At 35.9% G+C, this 20,116-nt stretch overlaps 1 protein-coding gene and 1 non-coding gene across 2 annotated transcripts; one reads left to right on the top strand and one right to left on the bottom strand.

The window, feature by feature from the left end:
* Positions 1-1,656: 1,656 nt before the first annotated feature.
* On the bottom strand, positions 1,657-15,271 carry Smp_203270 (uncharacterized protein; the record flags this gene model as incomplete). The annotated part of the gene is made up of 3 exons (XM_018798635.1): positions 1,657-2,569; positions 7,766-8,126; positions 14,530-15,271. The coding sequence occupies 3 exons, from the start codon at positions 15,269-15,271 to the stop codon at positions 1,657-1,659; spliced, it is 2,016 nt and encodes a 671-aa protein (XP_018653557.1).
* A 727-nt stretch (positions 15,272-15,998) lies between these two features.
* Positions 15,999-16,069, top strand: Smp_tRNA_01419_Pseudo_TTG.1.1. The gene has a single exon. It is a non-coding gene (tRNA).
* The last annotated feature ends 4,047 nt before the right edge of the window (positions 16,070-20,116 follow it).

Raw genomic sequence — 20,116 nt, 5'->3', positions numbered from 1 at the left:
TTTGCGGGTTCTATCGTTCAAGTAGTCAAGTAGTTTGCGGCATATTAAGAATCAAGGCTCTAGATATAACAGGTGTCCAGAAACAGAATCTAATATGCACAAATTTATTATATCTAAAATCCCCTAAAATGTAAGTGCATATTACCTGGAAACTAAAGAGTATTATGATTCACTGACGTCATTAATAAAACCTAGGATGTTTGAAGTGATACACTAATATCAAAATCCAAACACAACCAGTTGACGAGTTTAAAGTGAGACAAAACTAGTGCTGTTTACTCCATCCGTAACCTCTTCTCACTGTTGAAAATATTTTTTAGGTTGATCTTCCCATTAATTTGTCATTTGTCAATCTCTCAATTCAACTGTATGGAGATATTTAATGCGGCTATTATTGGTACAACTGGGTGTTATATAGTCTCTTGAATAAAAAGTTTCCCATTTGGAAGCTTCTAAAGAGTGATGATCGGTCAACAATAATAATGACTTCTAGGGACTTTTTTGAAAAATTTTGCTGGGCTCTTAACATGCATACTATTTTCTATCATCCTCTCAAGGTGGCTTTAATTATTGCTGACCATCTCCATTCCTCAGTATAGGGGATTTGTGGAGATTATTGAGCGTTGTCAATATTACGTACCAACCAAAGTTATAAATGCATAATACATTAAGCTGATGTGGCCATTAGTCTAAATAGCTCAACGGTGTATCATGCTTTTTATGTTAAGGGGTTAAGAGCAGTTGGAAGAAAACAGTAAGCCTAAAGTTTATACTACTTAACACTTGTTAACCTGGAATACATAAAATCTTGAAAGAACTGATCTACAATCATTTTATATAAGTATCTCAGTCCTATAATTTGTCAATCGTAGCCCAAGGATAGAAACCTGAATTGTTCAATGATTATATTTTCAAACTATAAATCTGGGTGACGTGGCTTCGAGTCCCTTCAAAATTACAGGTAAGTTTAGCTAACAAGTCCCACTCACTAACACGAAACTAAGCTCTAGGGTTTCCTACAAATTACTTTCAGTCACCTATAGTCTTGATATGTTCCTTGTACTTATAAGCTTATTAAATTTTTAAGTAGTGTAGAAGAGTATATGCACTTCATTTTATTTCGACTTGATCATATATCATACCCGTTGGATAAATTGTCGTTTGTTTGCACTCAGTAACCATGTGGATAATTCTTCCTTATTTGAATCAGTGAATACTAAGTTTGAGTCTAAGTAGACATTAACACAGTTGGATGCCGGATCAGTGGTCTAATGGTTAAGCGCTCTGGCGCGAGACTGGTAGGTCCTGGGTTGGAATCTCGCGAAGCAGGATCGTGGATGCGCACTGCTGAGAAGTCCCATACTAGGACGAAACGGCCCTTAGTGTTTCTAGGGTTTTCTTGGTGGTCTAGCTTCAACTAACTCATGATTTCAACTATGAAAAATACTGAAATCTCCACAAAACCCCTTCTGAATGTGATTTATTTAAAACAATAGAACGAAATCATTGAACATTGAAGTTGCGTTCATTGTTCATTTAAACAAGTACATTTTTATTAAGAGAAATAAATAAAAAGAAGTTATAAACATGTTCAATTAAACTGATAAATATCACAATCACTTCAAATGTATCTACTGTTTATCTACTGAAATGAACTTATAGTTTATTATCATTTGTTGACAACCATGCACCTTCCATACGCCATACGGAGAATGCATAACTCAGACCTTGATTTGGATAAATGGATGTTGTTGTTGTTGTCGTCGTCGTCGTCGTGACCATCGTTGATATCTTCATTGCTGTTGATGTTGTTATCTCTGATGTTATAAATGGTTGTGATGTCGTCGATGATGGTGATGATGATGAGAATCTGTTCAAATAATCTAAATCATTTAATAAAAATCTGTATTTATTATTCATATTAGTACTAATACTAGTATTTTTATTATTTTCATTACAACATATTGTTATCTCTGATGTAGAGTTTGAAGATGTTGACGACAATGGGGAACATGACGATGATGAGGATGATGATGATGATGATGATGATGGGGATATTGATGACGGTGATGATGATGCTGATGAAGATGACAACTGACTATAATCATTAAAATCAGAAGGGGTTTTGTGGAGATTTAAATGATTTTTACTCTTTATAGAATGTATTCCCAAATATTGACTTTCATCATCCTCACTATTATTATTAGTAGTAGTATATTGGAAATCAAGATGACACTTATTCATTTTGTTCAAGTTGTATTCATAATATGGTGTTAAACTTTTCAACTTTTCAATAGGATTATAATCAGTTGATAAGAATGATGATGGATCAATCATTTGGGTACTATTATTATGATTAGTTAAACAAGAAATAGGATATTTACTTGTGATTGGATAGACATCATCTAAACATTCACTGAATTGATCATTATTAGATGATGATATCACTGCTCCTGTTGTTCTTAATGATGATGATGATGATGATGATGATGATGATGATGATGTTGACGATGGTGGTGGTGGTGGTGGAGTTGATGTCTCAAGTACTTGAGATAAAAAATCAATATATCTAAATAAAAAGAAGACAAAGGGAAATATTTTCTATCTGTTACAAAAAATGCTTCAGAAATACATCACTCGACTCAAATCTTACTGTTATAACGTATCAATTTGCCCTCTTAATATATATATATATGTCCAATGATACAGGAAATACGTACGAGCAGTCTTGGGTGCTATTCGGTCCTTCCTATCTGCCTAGCCCAGCCGTTAAGTCCAGAACACAAATAACAGCCTCAGCAATATGAATCATTATTTATAAGCATACTGGGTTATATATACTAACCAAACAGACCACACATATCAAAAATAGAAAAATAACATTTGTACAGTAATTGGCCAATGTGGCTGTAGCTAGGGGGAAAGTAATCAATAATAATAGTTCCAAGGTCAAAATAAAGGTTATGATAAGAGGAACACGGAAACGATTAGGTCACTTATTTAACAACTATCCAATAGGAATAGGCGTATTACATTTGTCCATAAATGGACCTCAGATTTATGATTCATAATTCGCCAGGGGATACAACACCTCCCCTTTTTGAGAAATCCGGAGTTGATATCCGGATTTTAAATTTCTCGAATTCACCCTCCCCCACGAAAGACTGTTGGATCCTCATATAGCCAAGTTACTATTAATGCGATATGTTTGTCACATTTAACAGGGAATGCATTAGAACTGAAGAGATCATGAGGATCGACGACATTTGATTCGAGGTCACCAACATTTGATTCTTCTGATATAGTTTCCTTGAATTTCCTCGGAACCTCATTAGTAGATAATGAATCATTAGGATAATCAGTATCTATGAGAGTTGTATTGGATTCTTGATTATCATTTAATACATCTGACATTTTTCTCTCATTTTTATAAGAGAATTCAACAGAAACATATGAATCATCAAAATAATCTAAATCTGGTAGAACAATTACAGAATTTTGATCATTAGATTCATTAGAAACATTTTTCGTATCATGATTAATTTCATTTGGCGCCTCTGTATTCAATACACTGCTCGATTTGTTTTCCGTTTCTTCATGGGCGGGTACTGCAGCAATTTTAATGGCGCTTAATAAGATATTGTCTCTCTGTGAACTGGACGATTCATTGCTCGCACGTTTTGTTTCAAGGTTAATAAGACTTGGACCGTGTACAGGGCATGTCTCTGAAACAGGTAGTACTGGGTTACTGGGCTGATCATGTATAACTGCTGCGCTTAAATTATTGCTTTGTATGGATTCATTGAGGCTTTCGCCGGCATATTCATTAGTTCTGTAATCGTTTTCCAGCTCTGTACGCAATTTTGAAATTAATGCGTCAACTTCCGTTGCACCCCCGAAGCATGTGTGATTCAGCAGCTTCGCGTGTAACTTGTCAATGAAATCCAATTGACTCTTTCTAAAGCGCTGCTCTTGTCGCTGGATTAGCAACTGAAATTGATCGGAAGTTAAAGCCATTTTTTTAATGCAAATAATAATAATAAATCCAAAAAAAAACACCGGCAATTATTATGGATTATTTAATTCCAAAATGACGTCAGCGGCTGCTGTATTATTTTTCCAGAATCACGTCCAGTTCTGTATTTTTTACCCTATCAATTTGCCCTCTTAATTATATATATATATGTCCAATGATACAGGAAATACGTACGAGCAGTCTTGGGTGCTATTCGGTCCTTCCTATCTGCCTAGCCCAGCCGTTAAGTCCAGAACACAAATAACAGCCTCAGCAATATGAATCATTATTTATAAGCATACTGGGTTATATATACTAACCAAACAGACCACATATATCAAAAATAGAAAAATAACATTTGTACAGTAATTGGCCAATGTGGCTGTAGCTAGGGGGAAAGTAATCAATAATAATAGTTCCAAGGTCAAAATAAAGGTTATGATAAGAGGAACACGGAAACGATTAGGTCACTTATTTAACAACTATCCAATAGGAATAGGCGTATTACATTTGTCCATAAATGGACCTCAGATTTATGATTCATAATTCGCCAGGGGATACAACACTTACCATTAATGGTAAGGTGTCATCTAAGTTATATACAGTGTGGCAATGGTTACTGATATCCACATAAGTAGTATATAGTGGTGGTCGGGCATTGAATGTATTTCAGTAGAAGATCGATAAAGAGAAAACGGGAACGGCACGCAGTTGGTACGAAAATGCATGAACAATTGTAATCGAAGATGATGGACTGATATTTGCAGAAGGAACAGTCAAGAATGAGACAATTGATTGTTATTTTGCAAATTATGTGTTCACTATATGGTTCTCATATTTTCATGAGACATTCTGTAATGTTGTGTTAAAATACATTCGATTGTCTCCACCCGTGTTCTTGTTCACTACAACAGTAGTGGGATTAAGGATTCGATACTCTTACAATTTGTCTCTCATATAATAGGTCTCGAAACAGATCTCCAAATCCCAACATCTCACAGGTTACATAATTCGTAACCTCTGTGATAACAAGCCACGCCTTTTGATGTATAAAGTATTTGTTCGACCACTTTTAGAATACTGCATACAGGATAAATTAAAGTTGGGATCCGTTCAGAGACCATTTACGCTTCACATTTTTGGGAGTGATTGTCACTTAAATTATAGGTGTAGATGTAATAAACTTGAACTGAACCCTTTATGGAAGAAAAGACTCTGACTAAATCTTATTTTTCTTTTCAAAATACTCAATAAACTCTCCTTTACATCTAATTAAGTCATTAAATATGCACAAACTCCTAGTTATAGTATCCCTAACACCTCGTCATTAGTGAAACAATTACATTCTAAATCTTCTCTCCATATGAATTACTTTAGTAGTAAATGTTCCAGAATCTAGAATAATTTACTGCAATCTATCCGTCAAATGAAATCACTCCCATCCTTTGTTCGCTGTATCAATGCTTACTTCTCCACTGAAAATACCTTAAATATGCTTACACAAATGAGTGTATCTTATTCTGCAAGTGAGATTATAGGAAATTTAAGTATTTAATCGTTTTTATTATTAAGCCCACTAAGTTAACCTCGCTACTAGCTATTACTTTACACAAACACCTTCCCTGGATATCTAACGCGAAAAGTAGATCATAAAATAACCTGTCACATATATTTCAGAAGGGGTTTTGTGGAGATTTAGTATTTTCATAGTTGAAAGCGTGAGTCAATTGAAGCTAGACCACCATGGAAAACCTGGAAGCACTGGACCGCCGTTTCGTCCGTCGGATGCCGGCTCAGTGGTCTATCGGTTAAGTGCTCTGGCGCGAGACTGGTAGATCCTGGGTTGGAATCACGCGAGGCAGATGGTGGATGCGCACTACTGATAAGCCCCACACTAGGACGAAACGACTATCCAGTACTTCCAGGTTTTCCATGATTGTCTAGCTTTAATTGACTCATGAATTCAACTATTGAATTACTATAATTCCTACTAAACCCCTTCTGATAATAATAATAATCATATGCTCACTAGTGACTCACTTCAAGAGGTAAATCCAGGAGTTCTAGTGAGAAGCAGTGACCAGTGGAGTTCAAACCACGTCTGTTGTGAGATATCAACTTACTGAAGACAATTGGTGAACGGTAGCTCGAATTCGTGGATTGGTTGAAGTTAGACATTAACATCATTGGATGCCGGCTCAGTGGTCTATCGGTTAAGCTCTCGCGCGCGAGACTGATAGGTCCTGGGTTTGAATCTCGTGAGGTGGGATCGCGGATGCTCACATATGTTTCCGTAGATCTGACTGATCTATCGTAATAATCATTGAGTACTTTGTTCTATGCTCTCAGCTTCCGTTTTACTTTCTCTAGTCATAGATGATTACCATCAACTCATTATGGGTCAGGTAATGGCCTTAAATGCACCGTTCATATATCAACAAGATGTTCGATTAAAAGGAGTTAAAAGTTCCCGTCTGACGAGCTTCATTGTTGTAATACGAGTGAAAAATAAACTACTTAAACAATTTTTGGACTAGAAAACTTAAAACAGTTTTACATCACATATCCATGCTCTACATTTAACATTACTATCTATATCAAGCTGATCATGCTTGTAAACTGGCATGAATTCTGTAATCATTATTTCCAGAATATATTATATTATTATATCATTATTATTACTATTATCGTTATTATACTTGTTTGAAATGTCATTCAAGTTGAATTTCTCCTTACAACCTAATCCTGACCTTCCCTGTAACAAAATATGTTGTTTTTCCGGATTTGATAGATCCAAAAATAGAACTTAACCATTGTCAATCATTTCACATCCATACTGAGTATGAAACAGTCAATTTACGAAGTTATTAGAAGATAGTTACGCGGTGTAATGAATAGACTGATATCCGAAATATTAACATTAGGTTAAGTACTCACAATGAAACCTGGGGGCTCTATGTTCTACCTTTGATACGGCTGTCTATGTGCTCTGCTGAAATGTTTCATACTGAGATGAAACAGCTGTCCAGTGCTTCCTGGTTGTCAGTGGTTTTCTAGTCAAGGTTAATTCGTTATATTAACTCTAAAAATTTGTTCATCAATCAATTTTTTTTGGAAACCATCATCAATCTGCAAAGAGATTACTTAATTTCAATCTAATATTACATCATATAGAATAGGTGAAATGGATGGCAAGCGGTAGAATCCAGCACTTTTGTTTCTTCCTACTTGGGACTCGTCAACCGGATGTACTTGAATCCTAGAGTTGATGTTTACTCTGGAATTTGAATCAAATACCTTTCATTTTAAATGTTCAACGTGTTATCGACCTAGCCTCTGAGTACAGATAGTCACTCACTTGTTTATAGCCAACTGGCATGAATTTTAATTTGGATTAATAAAACTGATCGGAATTCAGTCAAATCATCAACAACGAGATAATTCAAACAACTAAAAACTAAATCAAAATCCCTATCCATCGAGCAAATGAATGGTCAGCAGTACTCAGTAGTTCAATGGATAATACGTTAGGAATTTAAAGCGTGAAGTACCGGGTTCGAATCCTAAGCTGAACATCGATTCCGATACAGATTTATCCAGCTAAAAAATCCTAAGTAGTATAAAACATGCGTTTTGGATTCCACTATTACCTATGCACTAAATACTGTATACAAGCCTATGTCATAGTAACTATATCGAGGCAATCGACTCATGATGCATACATATTGTTATAACGAAAGATTGACTTACCGAGTAGCTAATTTAAGTGTTTGTATTTTACTTAATTTATCCGATGGTAATGTTGGTATAATACGACGTAATTCAGAAAATGCTTGATTCAATGATTGAGTACGTTGTCTTTCACGAACATTAGCTAAAAATCGTTGAGTTTGTAATTCTTCTGATGTAGTGGATTTTAATAAATTTACGGCATTGATATTATTAATATTCAATGCATTCTGATAAGTATCATAATCAGTTTTGTATAGACTTTTGAAATTACCATTATTATTTGGAAGTTTAAATGATTCATTTGATCTAATAGTTGATTTAGTGTTTGTTTTAACATTCCTTGAACATTGAACTGAATTCGATTCCGACTGAGTATGATCTAAGAACCATTTAAGAAATGTGAGAGAAAAACGAATAATAAAATGATTTAATATAGTTGAGATCATGAGTCAATTGAAGCTAGACAGCCATGGAAAATCTGGAAGCACTGGATGGCCGTTTCGTCCTATTGTGGGACTCCTTAACAGTGCTCTGGCGCGAGACTGGTAGGTCCTGGGTTCGAATCTCGCGAGGTGGGATCGTGGATGCGCACTGCCACTGAGGAGTTCCACTATAGGACGAAATAGCTGTCCAGTGCTTCCAGGTTTTCCATGGTTGTCTAGCTTCAATTGACTCATGAATTCAATTATAATTCAGATACATTTAAACAAACAACAAAATTGGAACTAAATTTAAACTACTGTATATAAATATATTTAGTACTAACTTATTTGTTAACATGAGGCAATAATGATAAAGTAAATCTTATCAACTGAAATCAGAAACAATGTCTACTATTATTATTATCACCAATGTCCACATATGAAATGGTTAGAAAATAAATAAACAAACAAACAACAGACATCTCCATGATAACTGAAATCTAATCATTCGTTTTAAAACAAAATAATAATTATTTAACATATGGTTCTTTTTTTAAAATCAAATTTTTCACTAACAGATGTAATTAGTTGGAAAGTTAATTGGTAATCAAGTAGTAGACATAGATAAAAATGGACGAGACTATAATTTATGAACGAGTCAATCAGGAGCGTTTGAGGGATTTTAAGGTCATAGCGCCAGTTTCATTACCTGATGCTCTTGTATAATCGGTTCATAGATGATTTTAGAGAAGACGTGACAATTAAGCGTTCATTTATTTGTAATTGAGGTAATCAAAATGACTTGTAGACCTTGTGCAGATTATCATGATCTTGTCCCTCGATGTAACATATGTTTGAGGAAGAAGTTTGCTAGAATAGGAACGTTTCGCGCTCGATCCAGATTGAGACTAAGTTATATTATAATAATTACCGCGAACTGTATAATAAAAGCACCAAAAACATTAGCTGCAATAATCGCAGATGTTACTGAAACTTCGGTTGTATTGTAGGGACATATCCATAATAAAAATGATAAACTTACACAACCGGACTACACACAAACAATATTGAAGTTATGTGGTCGAGGCTGAAAGAGTTTTTGTGACCTTATCATGGAAATAGAGATCGACTATTATGGAGCCATATTGATGAGTTCCTCTACCTTATGCATTACGATCTTAGAACCTTTGAACCCCTTTCTAACCTTGACAAGTTTTTGGACCATATAAAAAAGGTGTATCCACTTTAATTATTTATTTAATTATTTAATTATTTATTTAATTATTTATTTTTAATCTATGCTGACTGTTTACTGATTGGCTAATATTTCTCAAGGTCACTTAAGATTCGTTCAAATGTCGTCCATAAATTATAGTCTCGTCGATAAATGTTAAAAGTTGATCATCAATTCTTACTCATCTCATATGGAGACGTACTTAAAATATTCAAATCTTGTAATAATGTGATGCCTGCTACTAATATTGACAGATATAAGTAGTATGTGACATTAATCAGAAGTGGAATGCTTGGCAGTAGAAGGTTGAGGAATTCAAATTGAAGTGAATAAGAATGTAAACTGAAACCAATTGTTATAACAACAGGAATGAAGGAACCAGAGGTTTGTAACAGACTACTGATGAAAGATGTGCAAATAATGTATTTAATGCATGGTTTTCGGATTTTATGTAAGTATTCTGTAATTTTGTGATAAATAGTAAATTGATCTTCCCCACCTGAGTGTTTGTTTACTAAAGTAAGTATACAAAACTATAAGCCAGCTAATTGAAGCCCTATGGTCTATGGTTTTAATTTTGGTCAATCCACGATTTTTGAGTGACGAATATGAAATATCATCAATGATATCTGTGGAATTTTCTAACATATTCAAATATGATCGGTCATGATTACTCACTGAAACTGTGGAAATTATTCTTGTAACCAGTCACTAGTTTGTTCATGATTATTATAATTAAGATGGAAGATGATGAAGATTATCTGTGTTAACCGAAAAACCCAGATTAATGGAATCATAGTAGTTCAGTGTTAACGATTCTCAAACTAGTATGATATTGAAATTTACTTAGTATTGTTTGTTTGGATCTTCCCATCGATGTTTTTAGGACTGCAACTGGTCAGTCTCTAATTGACATATGTGCGTACTATGCGTATTGCCTCGATATAGCCTAAATTCACAAGGATGGAAAGCAAAGATGGATAGTGACTAGCAGTGGAATCCAGGACGCGCGTTTCGTCTTATTTTGGACTCGTCAGCCGGGTGTACCTGCATCTCACAGTTGATGTTCACTATGGGACTCGAACCCAGTACCTTTCGCTTCAAACGCCATCGCGTTATCCACTCGGCTACTGAGTCCTGATGGGAAGATCCAAACAAACAATACCAATTAAATTTCAATTTCACCCCATCGCACAAGCAAGTGGCTATTAGGACTCAGTGGCCGAGTGGATAACGCGATGGCATTCGAAGCGAAAGGTACTGGGTTCGAGTTCCACAGTGAACATCAACTGTGAGATGCAAGTACATCCAGCTGACAAGTCCCAAATAGGACGAAACGCGCGTCCTGGATTCCGCTGCTAGCCACTATCCATCTTTGCTTAGTATGACATTGTTGTTCAATGCTTTAACGGCTTTTCACACCTCTTTAGAAATTTGTACTTCGATAGAAACGGTCTTAGTATAAAGGGGGTTTGAAGGGAATGTAGAATTTCTATAGTTTAAGTTACATGCTATTCTAAGTTAGATCACCATTGAAAATCTGGAAGCACTGAATCGAATCCAAGACCTACGATTCCGCGAGTGAATACTTGGCCTCTAGAATAGAAAAGTAAAATTAACTGAAGTAATCTGAATTCGATTAAAATCGGTTACTGAATAAAATTCTGTGTAGATTATATTCTTAACAGATTGACCTCCGTTGATGCACCACTTAAAACCAGGAAACATTGGACGCCTATTCTATTCAAGTATGAGATTTCTCAGTATTTCAAACCTACGATCTTGTTAAGGATCAAACTTTAGGCTTTCATGTTTTGCTAGGAACTATTAAAACCACTGGGTTGGTTGGTATCCAGTGATACACTTCTGACTTTAAACATTTTTTGATTGATTTTATCCTAAAATTCAAATATCCCCTTACAACATTCAAGGTGAGACTAATCTCAGATAGTGTTGTTGCTTTCCCAGAGAATCCTTTTTTTCTTCTCACCTGACTGATTCACTTCATTTTGCGTTGTCACAATGTTTAGGGAATTACTTTAAGCCGATATATTCATATCTTAAATTATCGACTACGACAATCCATTACTGACTTCCAGATAACAATAATAATACTGAGAATGTGTTTTGTGACTGAAACGTAGTCACATTGAAAACAAAAGCCTTGTTGATTGAGATTTTGTCCTTGTTGAATCATGTCAACAATGTTCTAGAAACCATATTTATCTTTTTAAAAAAAATTAAAATCATGTTCATCAATTCTGCTGACAGAAAAGCAATTGCTAAACTATCAAGACAGTTTTAATTCATTTTTGTATTGGTTGTGGTTATCTGGACTCAGTAACTAAGTGGATAACACGATGGTGTTTGAAACGAACGGTACTGGGTTCGAGTTCCAGAGTGAACATCAACTCTGAGATGCAGGTACATCCAATCAACGAGTTCCAAATAGGACTAAACGCGCGTCCTAGATTCCACTGCCAGCGACTATCCATACAAAGATATTTATTGATTTACGATCAGTGTGATATGATTTGTACACAATGTAATCATTCGTCAGTGTATATTTCTAATATTTATTCTTTACAACAGTTTGGACTGTCTTGATTTTATTCACAAATTCATCACTAAGATAGTTAATATACCTGTATCATTGATGCGACAGCTAGAAACATAGACACAAGTCTTAAAGCAACTCAACTTAAGTAGATTTTTCTATTAAAATGGAGGTTTGTAGATATTGTAGTAATGTTAATAGTTGAATTCATGAGTCAATTTAAGATAGATCCTTATTGAAAACATAGAAGCACTAGAGGTCATTTTGTCCTAGTATGAGACTTCTCAGCGGCGGCTATCCACGATCCCGCATGCAGGACTCAAACCTAAGACCTTAGGTCTTGTGTGCTAAAATTATGTTAGTCACAAAGCAAACAGAATGAAAATCAAATCAATAACATTTTTATTTAACCAATAAATAAGTATGTTATTTTGAATTTCATTTTTAATCATCATTTAAAATCAGAAGGGGGTTTTGTAGAGACTTTAGTAATTTTGTAGTTGAATTCATGAGTCAATTGAAGCTAGACTACCATGGAAAACCTGGAAGCACCGGACGGCCGTTTCGTCCTATTGTGGAACTCCTCAGCAGTGTGCATCCACGATCCCGCCTCGGGAGACTCCATCCCAAGACCTACCAGTCTCGCGCCAGAGCACTTAACCGATAGACCACTGAGCCGGCATCCGATGGTGTTAATGTCTAACTTCAACCAATCCACGGAGTTGATTAATAGTCTTTAATAAACGACCTATCCAACAAAAGATACTAATGAATATGTTTACAATAATTCTCTACAAGTTAATCTTCTCTAGACAAATATTCAACAATCAATTATGTATACGTTGTTTTCATTAACTAGTTCCTATCCACAATGAATAGTTATTTTACTTTTTTATAGATAGTTGAAATCATGAGTCAATTGAAGCTAGACCATCATGGAAAACCTGGAAGCACTGGACGGAAATTAGTCTTTATTAGGACTTTCTATTTATTTGATATCTTTTATTTTGTTAAATCAGTGTTGTATGGGTTTGTATGGCTTATGATTTTCTAATATACTTTTCCCAGGAATAGTTTACCTGATGACATTCATCATCGATTATCTTCGTGTTTCAATCACTTTTAAATATTATACATAGATATTTCAGTCCTATAGGTAGTCAATTCTACATCCATCGTCAAGAAGGTACAAGTATTTATAAACAGTTGTCTACGCAAAATACTCAATATTCACTGACCGGATACTATCAGTAACAGCGTTTTATGGGAGAGGACAAATCAACTTCCAGCTGAAGAGAAAATTAGGAAAAGATGTTGGAAGTGGATAGGACATACATTAAGGAAATCACCAAACTGCATCACGACGCAATCCCTAACTTGGAATCCGGAAGGGAAGCGGAAAAGAAGAAGGTCAAAGAACACGTTACGTCGGGAAATAGAAGCAGATATGAAAAGGATGAATGTTAACTGGAAAGAACTAGAAAGGATTGCTCAGGACAGGGTTGGATGGAGAGTGTTGGTGGGCGACCTATGCTCCATTGGGAGTAACAGGCGTAAGTAAGTAAGTAAGTAAGTATAGGTAGTCAGTTACAGCCCAAATATCTCAATAATAACATTTAATGCTTTAAAACTGGGTGGTACGAATTCTAATCCCATCGATATTATCAGTTCCTTTAAGATTGTAGGTACATTTTGCTAACAAATGCCAATTTGAATAAAACTTAGTTCCAGATCTCTTGATAATTTCTTCCAATCACCTGACAGATAAACAAATAAGTAATACTGAAGGCCAATGATTCGAAATAAACGGTGAATGCTAATTTACTCAATGTTGTAGATAAGACTAAGTAACATGTTCAATACGGCATGAAATATTGGTTCAGGGTATCATACCAATTACACCTGTAATCAACGAATATTAAATAAAGCAATACTGGGATCTCCAGTCACTTGAACTACTTGTTATATCCTAGTGAAGATTAAATTTACTGGTAACTTCCGGGACCTTTTAATGGACGATTATTCTATATATATTCTTATTGTTTCACTATTGAGTAATTAGATTGTATATATTCATATTCATCTTATTATAAGCTTCATTTTGACCTATGGATTATTATTATACGAATTACTGTTCCTAAATTATGTTCAGTTTATTGATTACTGTATCCCATGTTCACAGCCACATTTGGCTTGATCTTCTATAAATATTATTTTCTATTTATGGTGTGATGCGATCTGTCTATCTAGTATATAAACCAAGTATGCTTGAAATAAAGGATTCGCATAGCAAAAGCTGTTATTGGTGTTCTGGACTCAATTGGAAGTGCTAAGCGGACAAGAGACCAATAAGGACGCTAGACTGCTCATACCGGTTAAACGTCATTGATTTGGCACAGTGCTAAGATTGAATAAGTTGTATTTCCATTGGTGAATAAATCACGTTATAAAAGCCAGACATAAAAACATAGCATTACCCACAAACTGTATAGGTAATGATCCGAATCCATGGAAAGTTTCAATAGAATTTACAATTATAAACACAATCAAACGCACAATTCAAACTCACTTTTATTTGAATCCATCAAATTCTCAATAACCTTAATTTTATCCAAATTTAAATAAGCCAATAACGCTGATGATGATGACGTCGTCGTTGTTGTCGTTGTCATCGTCGTTGTTGCTGTTGTAGGTGATATCATTTTACCATTTGATGATGATAACATAAATGTATCAATTTCATCTTCCATATCAGTAGTTTTATTATTATAAGTAATAAATATCATAGGATTATTAGTAGTATTATTATTAGTAGTAGTAGTATTCCTTTGTAAACTATCAAATTGTTTACAATCAATAGATGAATATTTTGTTTCTATTAAAGTTGATAAATATTTTTGACTATTATTAAACTCATTCTCTACAACTTCATCTTCTTCATGATGATTATCTAACCAGAATGTTTGCTGCTGCTGTTGTTCATGGTGGTGGTGTTGATGTTGTTGTTGTGACATTGTCAATTGTTCATTATTCCATGGATATAATGATGTCATTGATGATGAATCTGACCAAATGGTTGAATTTCTAGGAAATGTATCCATATTAGTGATAGGGATACATGTAGTACTTGATAAATGATATGAATAATCCCAAATATTATCAATAGGAGATATGAAATGATTTCTAATAACCGGATCATTCATAGTATCATAAGGGTATCTAATAGGATAATCAATTATTGGGATTTCATTATCCCATAATAAGGTATTATTATTATTAGTAGTAATAGGTCTATCATAAACTTGTGACATTTTATTCTATTATTTCTTTAACAATAACACCATTAAACTGATCAAGAATTAATTGCCGTTAACAACAATCAGTTAAATAATAAAACACCCGAATATTAGATGCCCACCACCCACCCATCCACTCATCCCTTCATTCATTTTCTTCATTTCTATGTTATAAAGAGATGAAATTAAGGGGGGGTATGAATTGTAATTGTATTGTATAGAATATTCCTTAGGTGAAGAGTAGAAAATCAGTAGTAAGGTGCACCAAAAACAATGTACTTGTCCATTTTTTTATTATTAACCAATAGAATATTTAGAAAATATTTATAAATTTACACTGCACAAAGTTAGAGGGGGACAGTTGGAAATTATACAATCTTAATTGTATAGAGAATTGTTTATAGTACATTGTGAAAAATGTAGATGTATTCAAGTATGTTTGGTGTAAAACAACATTAAGCAATGACTGTAATTGGTGATCAATACAATAACCAAAAATAAAGGTAAGAAACAATAATAATTAATCCAATCACAAAATGATTTGATTCCACTGCTAGCCACTATCCATCTTTGCTTACAATGCTTGTGAATTAATGCTATATAGAGGCAATACGCACAGTTTGCACATATGCCAATTAGAGACTAAACAGTTGCAGTCCTAACACATCGATGGGAAGATTCAAACAAACAATACTAAATGAATTTAAACTTCACCCCATTGCACAAGCAAGTGGCTATCAGGACTCAGTGGCCGAGTGGATAACGCGATGGCGTTTGAAGCGAGGGTACTAGGTTCGAGTCCCAGAGTGGACATCAACTCTGAGATGCATGTACATCCAGCTGACGAGTCCCAAATAGGATGAAATGCGCGTCGTGGATTCCAGTGCTAGCCACTATCCATCTTTGCCAACAATCATTTGAAAATAGTTTTGTGTTCATCATAAATTGATATCAGTCTTATTGGAAATATCAGATAATTCTAAGAACTAATTTAAAATAGGATTAATTATGGAACCATATTATCATCAGAATGGGATTTGTAAAGATTATTGGTAATTTTAATAGTTGAATTCATAAGTCGATCTAAGCTAAATCACCATTGAAAACCTGGAAGTACTGGATGATCGTTTTCTGCTAGTATGGGACTCCCCAGCAGTACACATTCACAATTCCACACACGGGACTCTAACCCAAGAGCTTCGGTCTCGTGCTCGAGAACTTAACCTCTAAATCATTGAGCTATGATCCAATGGTGTTAATGTCTACCTCCAATCGATTCATGATCTTGTGCCGTCCAATGCTCCCAGGTTTTCAATGGGGATCTAGCTCAGATCAATTCATGAATTCAACTATCAAAATTACATTACTTATAAACACGTGATTAGAATTTACCAACAGAAACTGTTTAAATTCATTCGGTTATGTGTTTGTTTTTTCAAAACTAATTTTCATCCCTAAACGATATCAACTACAGAATTTTTACAAACAAGAAAAAATTATTTTCATAGTTGAAATCATGAGTCAATTGAAGCTAGACCACCTTGGAAAACCTGGAATCACTGGACGGCCGTTTCGTCCTATTATGGGACTCCTCCACAAAACCCCTTTTGATCTATAATGAAAATTAGACAGTTGTTCCATCTCAAATTGAAACTATAAAGTAGTTTTCATCCGTTGATATTATATTGAATCTTTATGATCTTGCTGATAACTTTTAACTACTGTGTAATAAATAATTCAATCTTTAAGATATTCTGGTTATGATGAAACCTGGATAACATAGGTTACAGTCTATATGACAATGTGGATGTAAACATCTGAAGAGTTTCATATGAAGTAGTAAACAACTGTTCAGTTAATAGACAGTTTCCAAAAAATATGATTAATTGATAAATTATATTTTTAAAATAAATGGATTGTGACTAACAACAGAATCCAAAACACTAGTTCTTTCTTATTTGGAACTTATCCGCTGGATTTAAGAATGTTCTATTGTTGATCTTCACATAGAGATTCCAACCTAGCATCAGTTGATTTCAAACCTCAGTGTATTATCCACTATTCGGAGATAATTTAAGAAGTCAAAATTCATCAAAGTTCAGAACTCCAGTCTTTTCTATGTGATAAAGTAGTCCATGGGAAAGAATACCAGAATATTCACAGGAAATGTTTACTGCTGTTACGTCCTTGATTTGTCTACCCACTTTCGTGCCGAAGATAACTTGTCTAATGTAGATCAAGACCTTGACGCGATAGGCTGACTGGCTTAACCTTGAGGCTTACTTACTTACTTACTTTCGCCTGTTACTCCCAATGGAGCATAAACCGCCGACCAGCATTCTCCAACCCACTCTGTCCTGGGCCTTCTTTTCTAGTTCTATCCAATTGTTGTTCACTCTCCTCATATGTGTTTCCATTTCTCGGTGTCATGTGTTCCTTAGTCTCCCCCTTCTCCTTTAGCCTTCAGGACTTCATGTGAGGGCTTGCCTTGTGACGCAGTTGGGTGCTTTTCTCAATGTATGTCCTATCCACTTCCATCGCTTTTTCCTGATTTCTTCTTCCTCTGGAATCTGGTTTGTTCTCTCTTAGAGTAGAGCGTTGTTGATAGTGTCTGGCCAAGGGATCCGAAGTATTTTGCGTAGACAACTGTTAATAAACACCTGTACCTTCTGGATGATGGCTTTCGTAGTTCTCCACGTCTCCACCCCATACAGTAGAACTGTCTTGACATTTGTATTGAAAATTCTGATCTTAGTGTTGGTTGACAATTGTTTTGAGTTCCTGATGTTCTTCAGTTGTAGATATGCTGCTCTTGCTTTGCCTATCTGCGCCCTTACATCTGCATCAGATCCACCGTGTTCATCAATGATGCTGCCCCGATATGTGATGGTTTCCACATACTCCAAAGCTTCTCCGTCAAGCGTAATTCGATTGGTGCATGATGTATTGTATCGGAGAGTCTTGCTTTTCCCTTTGTTTATATTGAGACCTACTGCTGCTGAGGCTGCTGCTACACTGGTCGTCTTCTCCTGCATTTGTTGTTGCGTGTGTGATAGAAGAGCCAGATCATCTGCGAAGTCTAAATCGTCCAGCTGCATCCTGCCTGTCCACTGTATCCTGTGCTTTCCTCCAGATGTTGACGTCTTCATAATCCAGTCGATCACCAGGAGAAAGAGAAAGGGTGAGACTAAGCAACCTTGCCTAACACCGGTCTTTACTTCAAACGAGTCGGTGAGTTGTCCTCCGTGGACGATTTGGCAGTTTAATCCATCACAGGAATTCCGTATGATATTGACTATCTTCTCAGGCACGCCGTAATGTCGAAGAAGCCTCCATGGTATCGTCCTGTTCAAGCTATCGAATGCCTTCTCGTAGTCAATGAAGTTGATGTAGAGTGATGAATTCCATTCGATTGATTGTTCCACAATGATACGTAGAGTTGCGATTTGGTCTGTACACGATCTATCCTTACGAAATCCAGCTTGTTGATCTCGAAGTTGGGCGTCCATGGAATCCTTCATCCTGTTTAACAATACTCTGTTGAAGACTTTTCCTGGTATTGAGAGAAGAGTGATGCCCCTGTAGTTATCGCACTTGCTGAGATCGCCTTTCTTTGGTATCTTGATCAGAAGTTCTTTTTTCATGTCTTTTGGTACTTGTTCTTCGTCCCAAATCTTACTGAAGTGGATGTGTAGTATCTTGGAAGTTGCTGCTACATTTGCTTTCAGTGCCTCTGCCGGGATGTTGTCTGGTCCCATTGCTTTGCCGCTCTTGATTTGTCTAATGGCCATGCTGATCTCTTCAATTGTTGATGGGCCAACATCGATTGGGAGGTCTGTGGGTGCTGCTTCGACGTTGGGTGGGTTCAGTGGAGCTGGTCGATTCAAGAGTTCTTTGAAGTGTTCTACCCACCTGTTTCGTTGTTCTTCAATGTCGGTGATTACTTTGACTTCCTTGCATTTCACTGGTCTTTCTGGCTTACGGTAATTTCCAGCAAGTTTCTTGGTTGTATCATACAGTTGTCTCATGTTCCCCTCTCTTGCAGCCTTTTCCTCTGTCATTGCTAAATCTTCCACATATTTACGTTTGTCGGTTCTGATGCTCCTATTCACTTGCTTGTTTGCCTCTGTGTATTCTGCTTGTGCCTTGGCTTTTTCTGCTCTTGTTCGGCTGATATTGATTGCTGCCTTCTTGTTCCTCCTTTCTTCAATTTTATCCAGTGTACCGACAGTGATCCATTCCTTGTGATGGTGCTTCTTTTGGCCCAGAACCTCCTGACATGTTGAAACGAGTGCCTCCTTGATACCTTTCCAGTTGCTCTCCACGGTAGTTCCTTCTCCATTGAGTACATCATGAAAGGCCTCGAACCTGTTGCTGAGGGCTATGTTGAATTTGTTGAGTTTGTCAGCATCTCGAAGAAAGGCCGTATTAAACTTTTGTGATGTTGTCCGCACCGTTGTCCACTGCTTCTTAAGTTTTAGTTTCATCTTGGCGACTAGCAAATGATGACCGGATGCTATATCAGCTCCTCTTCTGGTTCTCACATCCTCCATCGTCCTCCTGAACATTTTTTAATGCAGATATGGTGGATTTGATTCTGTGTAGTGTGATCTGGTGAAATCCAAGTGGCTTTGTGTATGTTTTTGTGTGGGAATATGGTGCCACATATGACCAGTTTATTGAAGGCACATAGGTTTGCAAATCTCTCCCCATTTTCGTTCCTTTCTCCCAGTCCATGTCGTCCCATGACGTCTTCGTATCCAGTGTTGTCCACTCCAACCTTGGCATTGAAATCTCCCATCAGAATGGTCAGGTCCTTGGTTGGGCACTTCTCGACGATTGACTGCAGCCTATCGTAGA

The sequence above is a fragment of the Schistosoma mansoni genome, chromosome 7 (genome assembly GCF_000237925.1).
Source record: "Schistosoma mansoni strain Puerto Rico chromosome 7, complete genome".
NCBI lineage: Eukaryota > Metazoa > Platyhelminthes > Trematoda > Strigeidida > Schistosomatidae > Schistosoma > Schistosoma mansoni.
The sequence above is the reverse complement of the archived record's forward strand: the minus strand, read 5'-3'. Positions and strand labels throughout refer to the sequence as shown.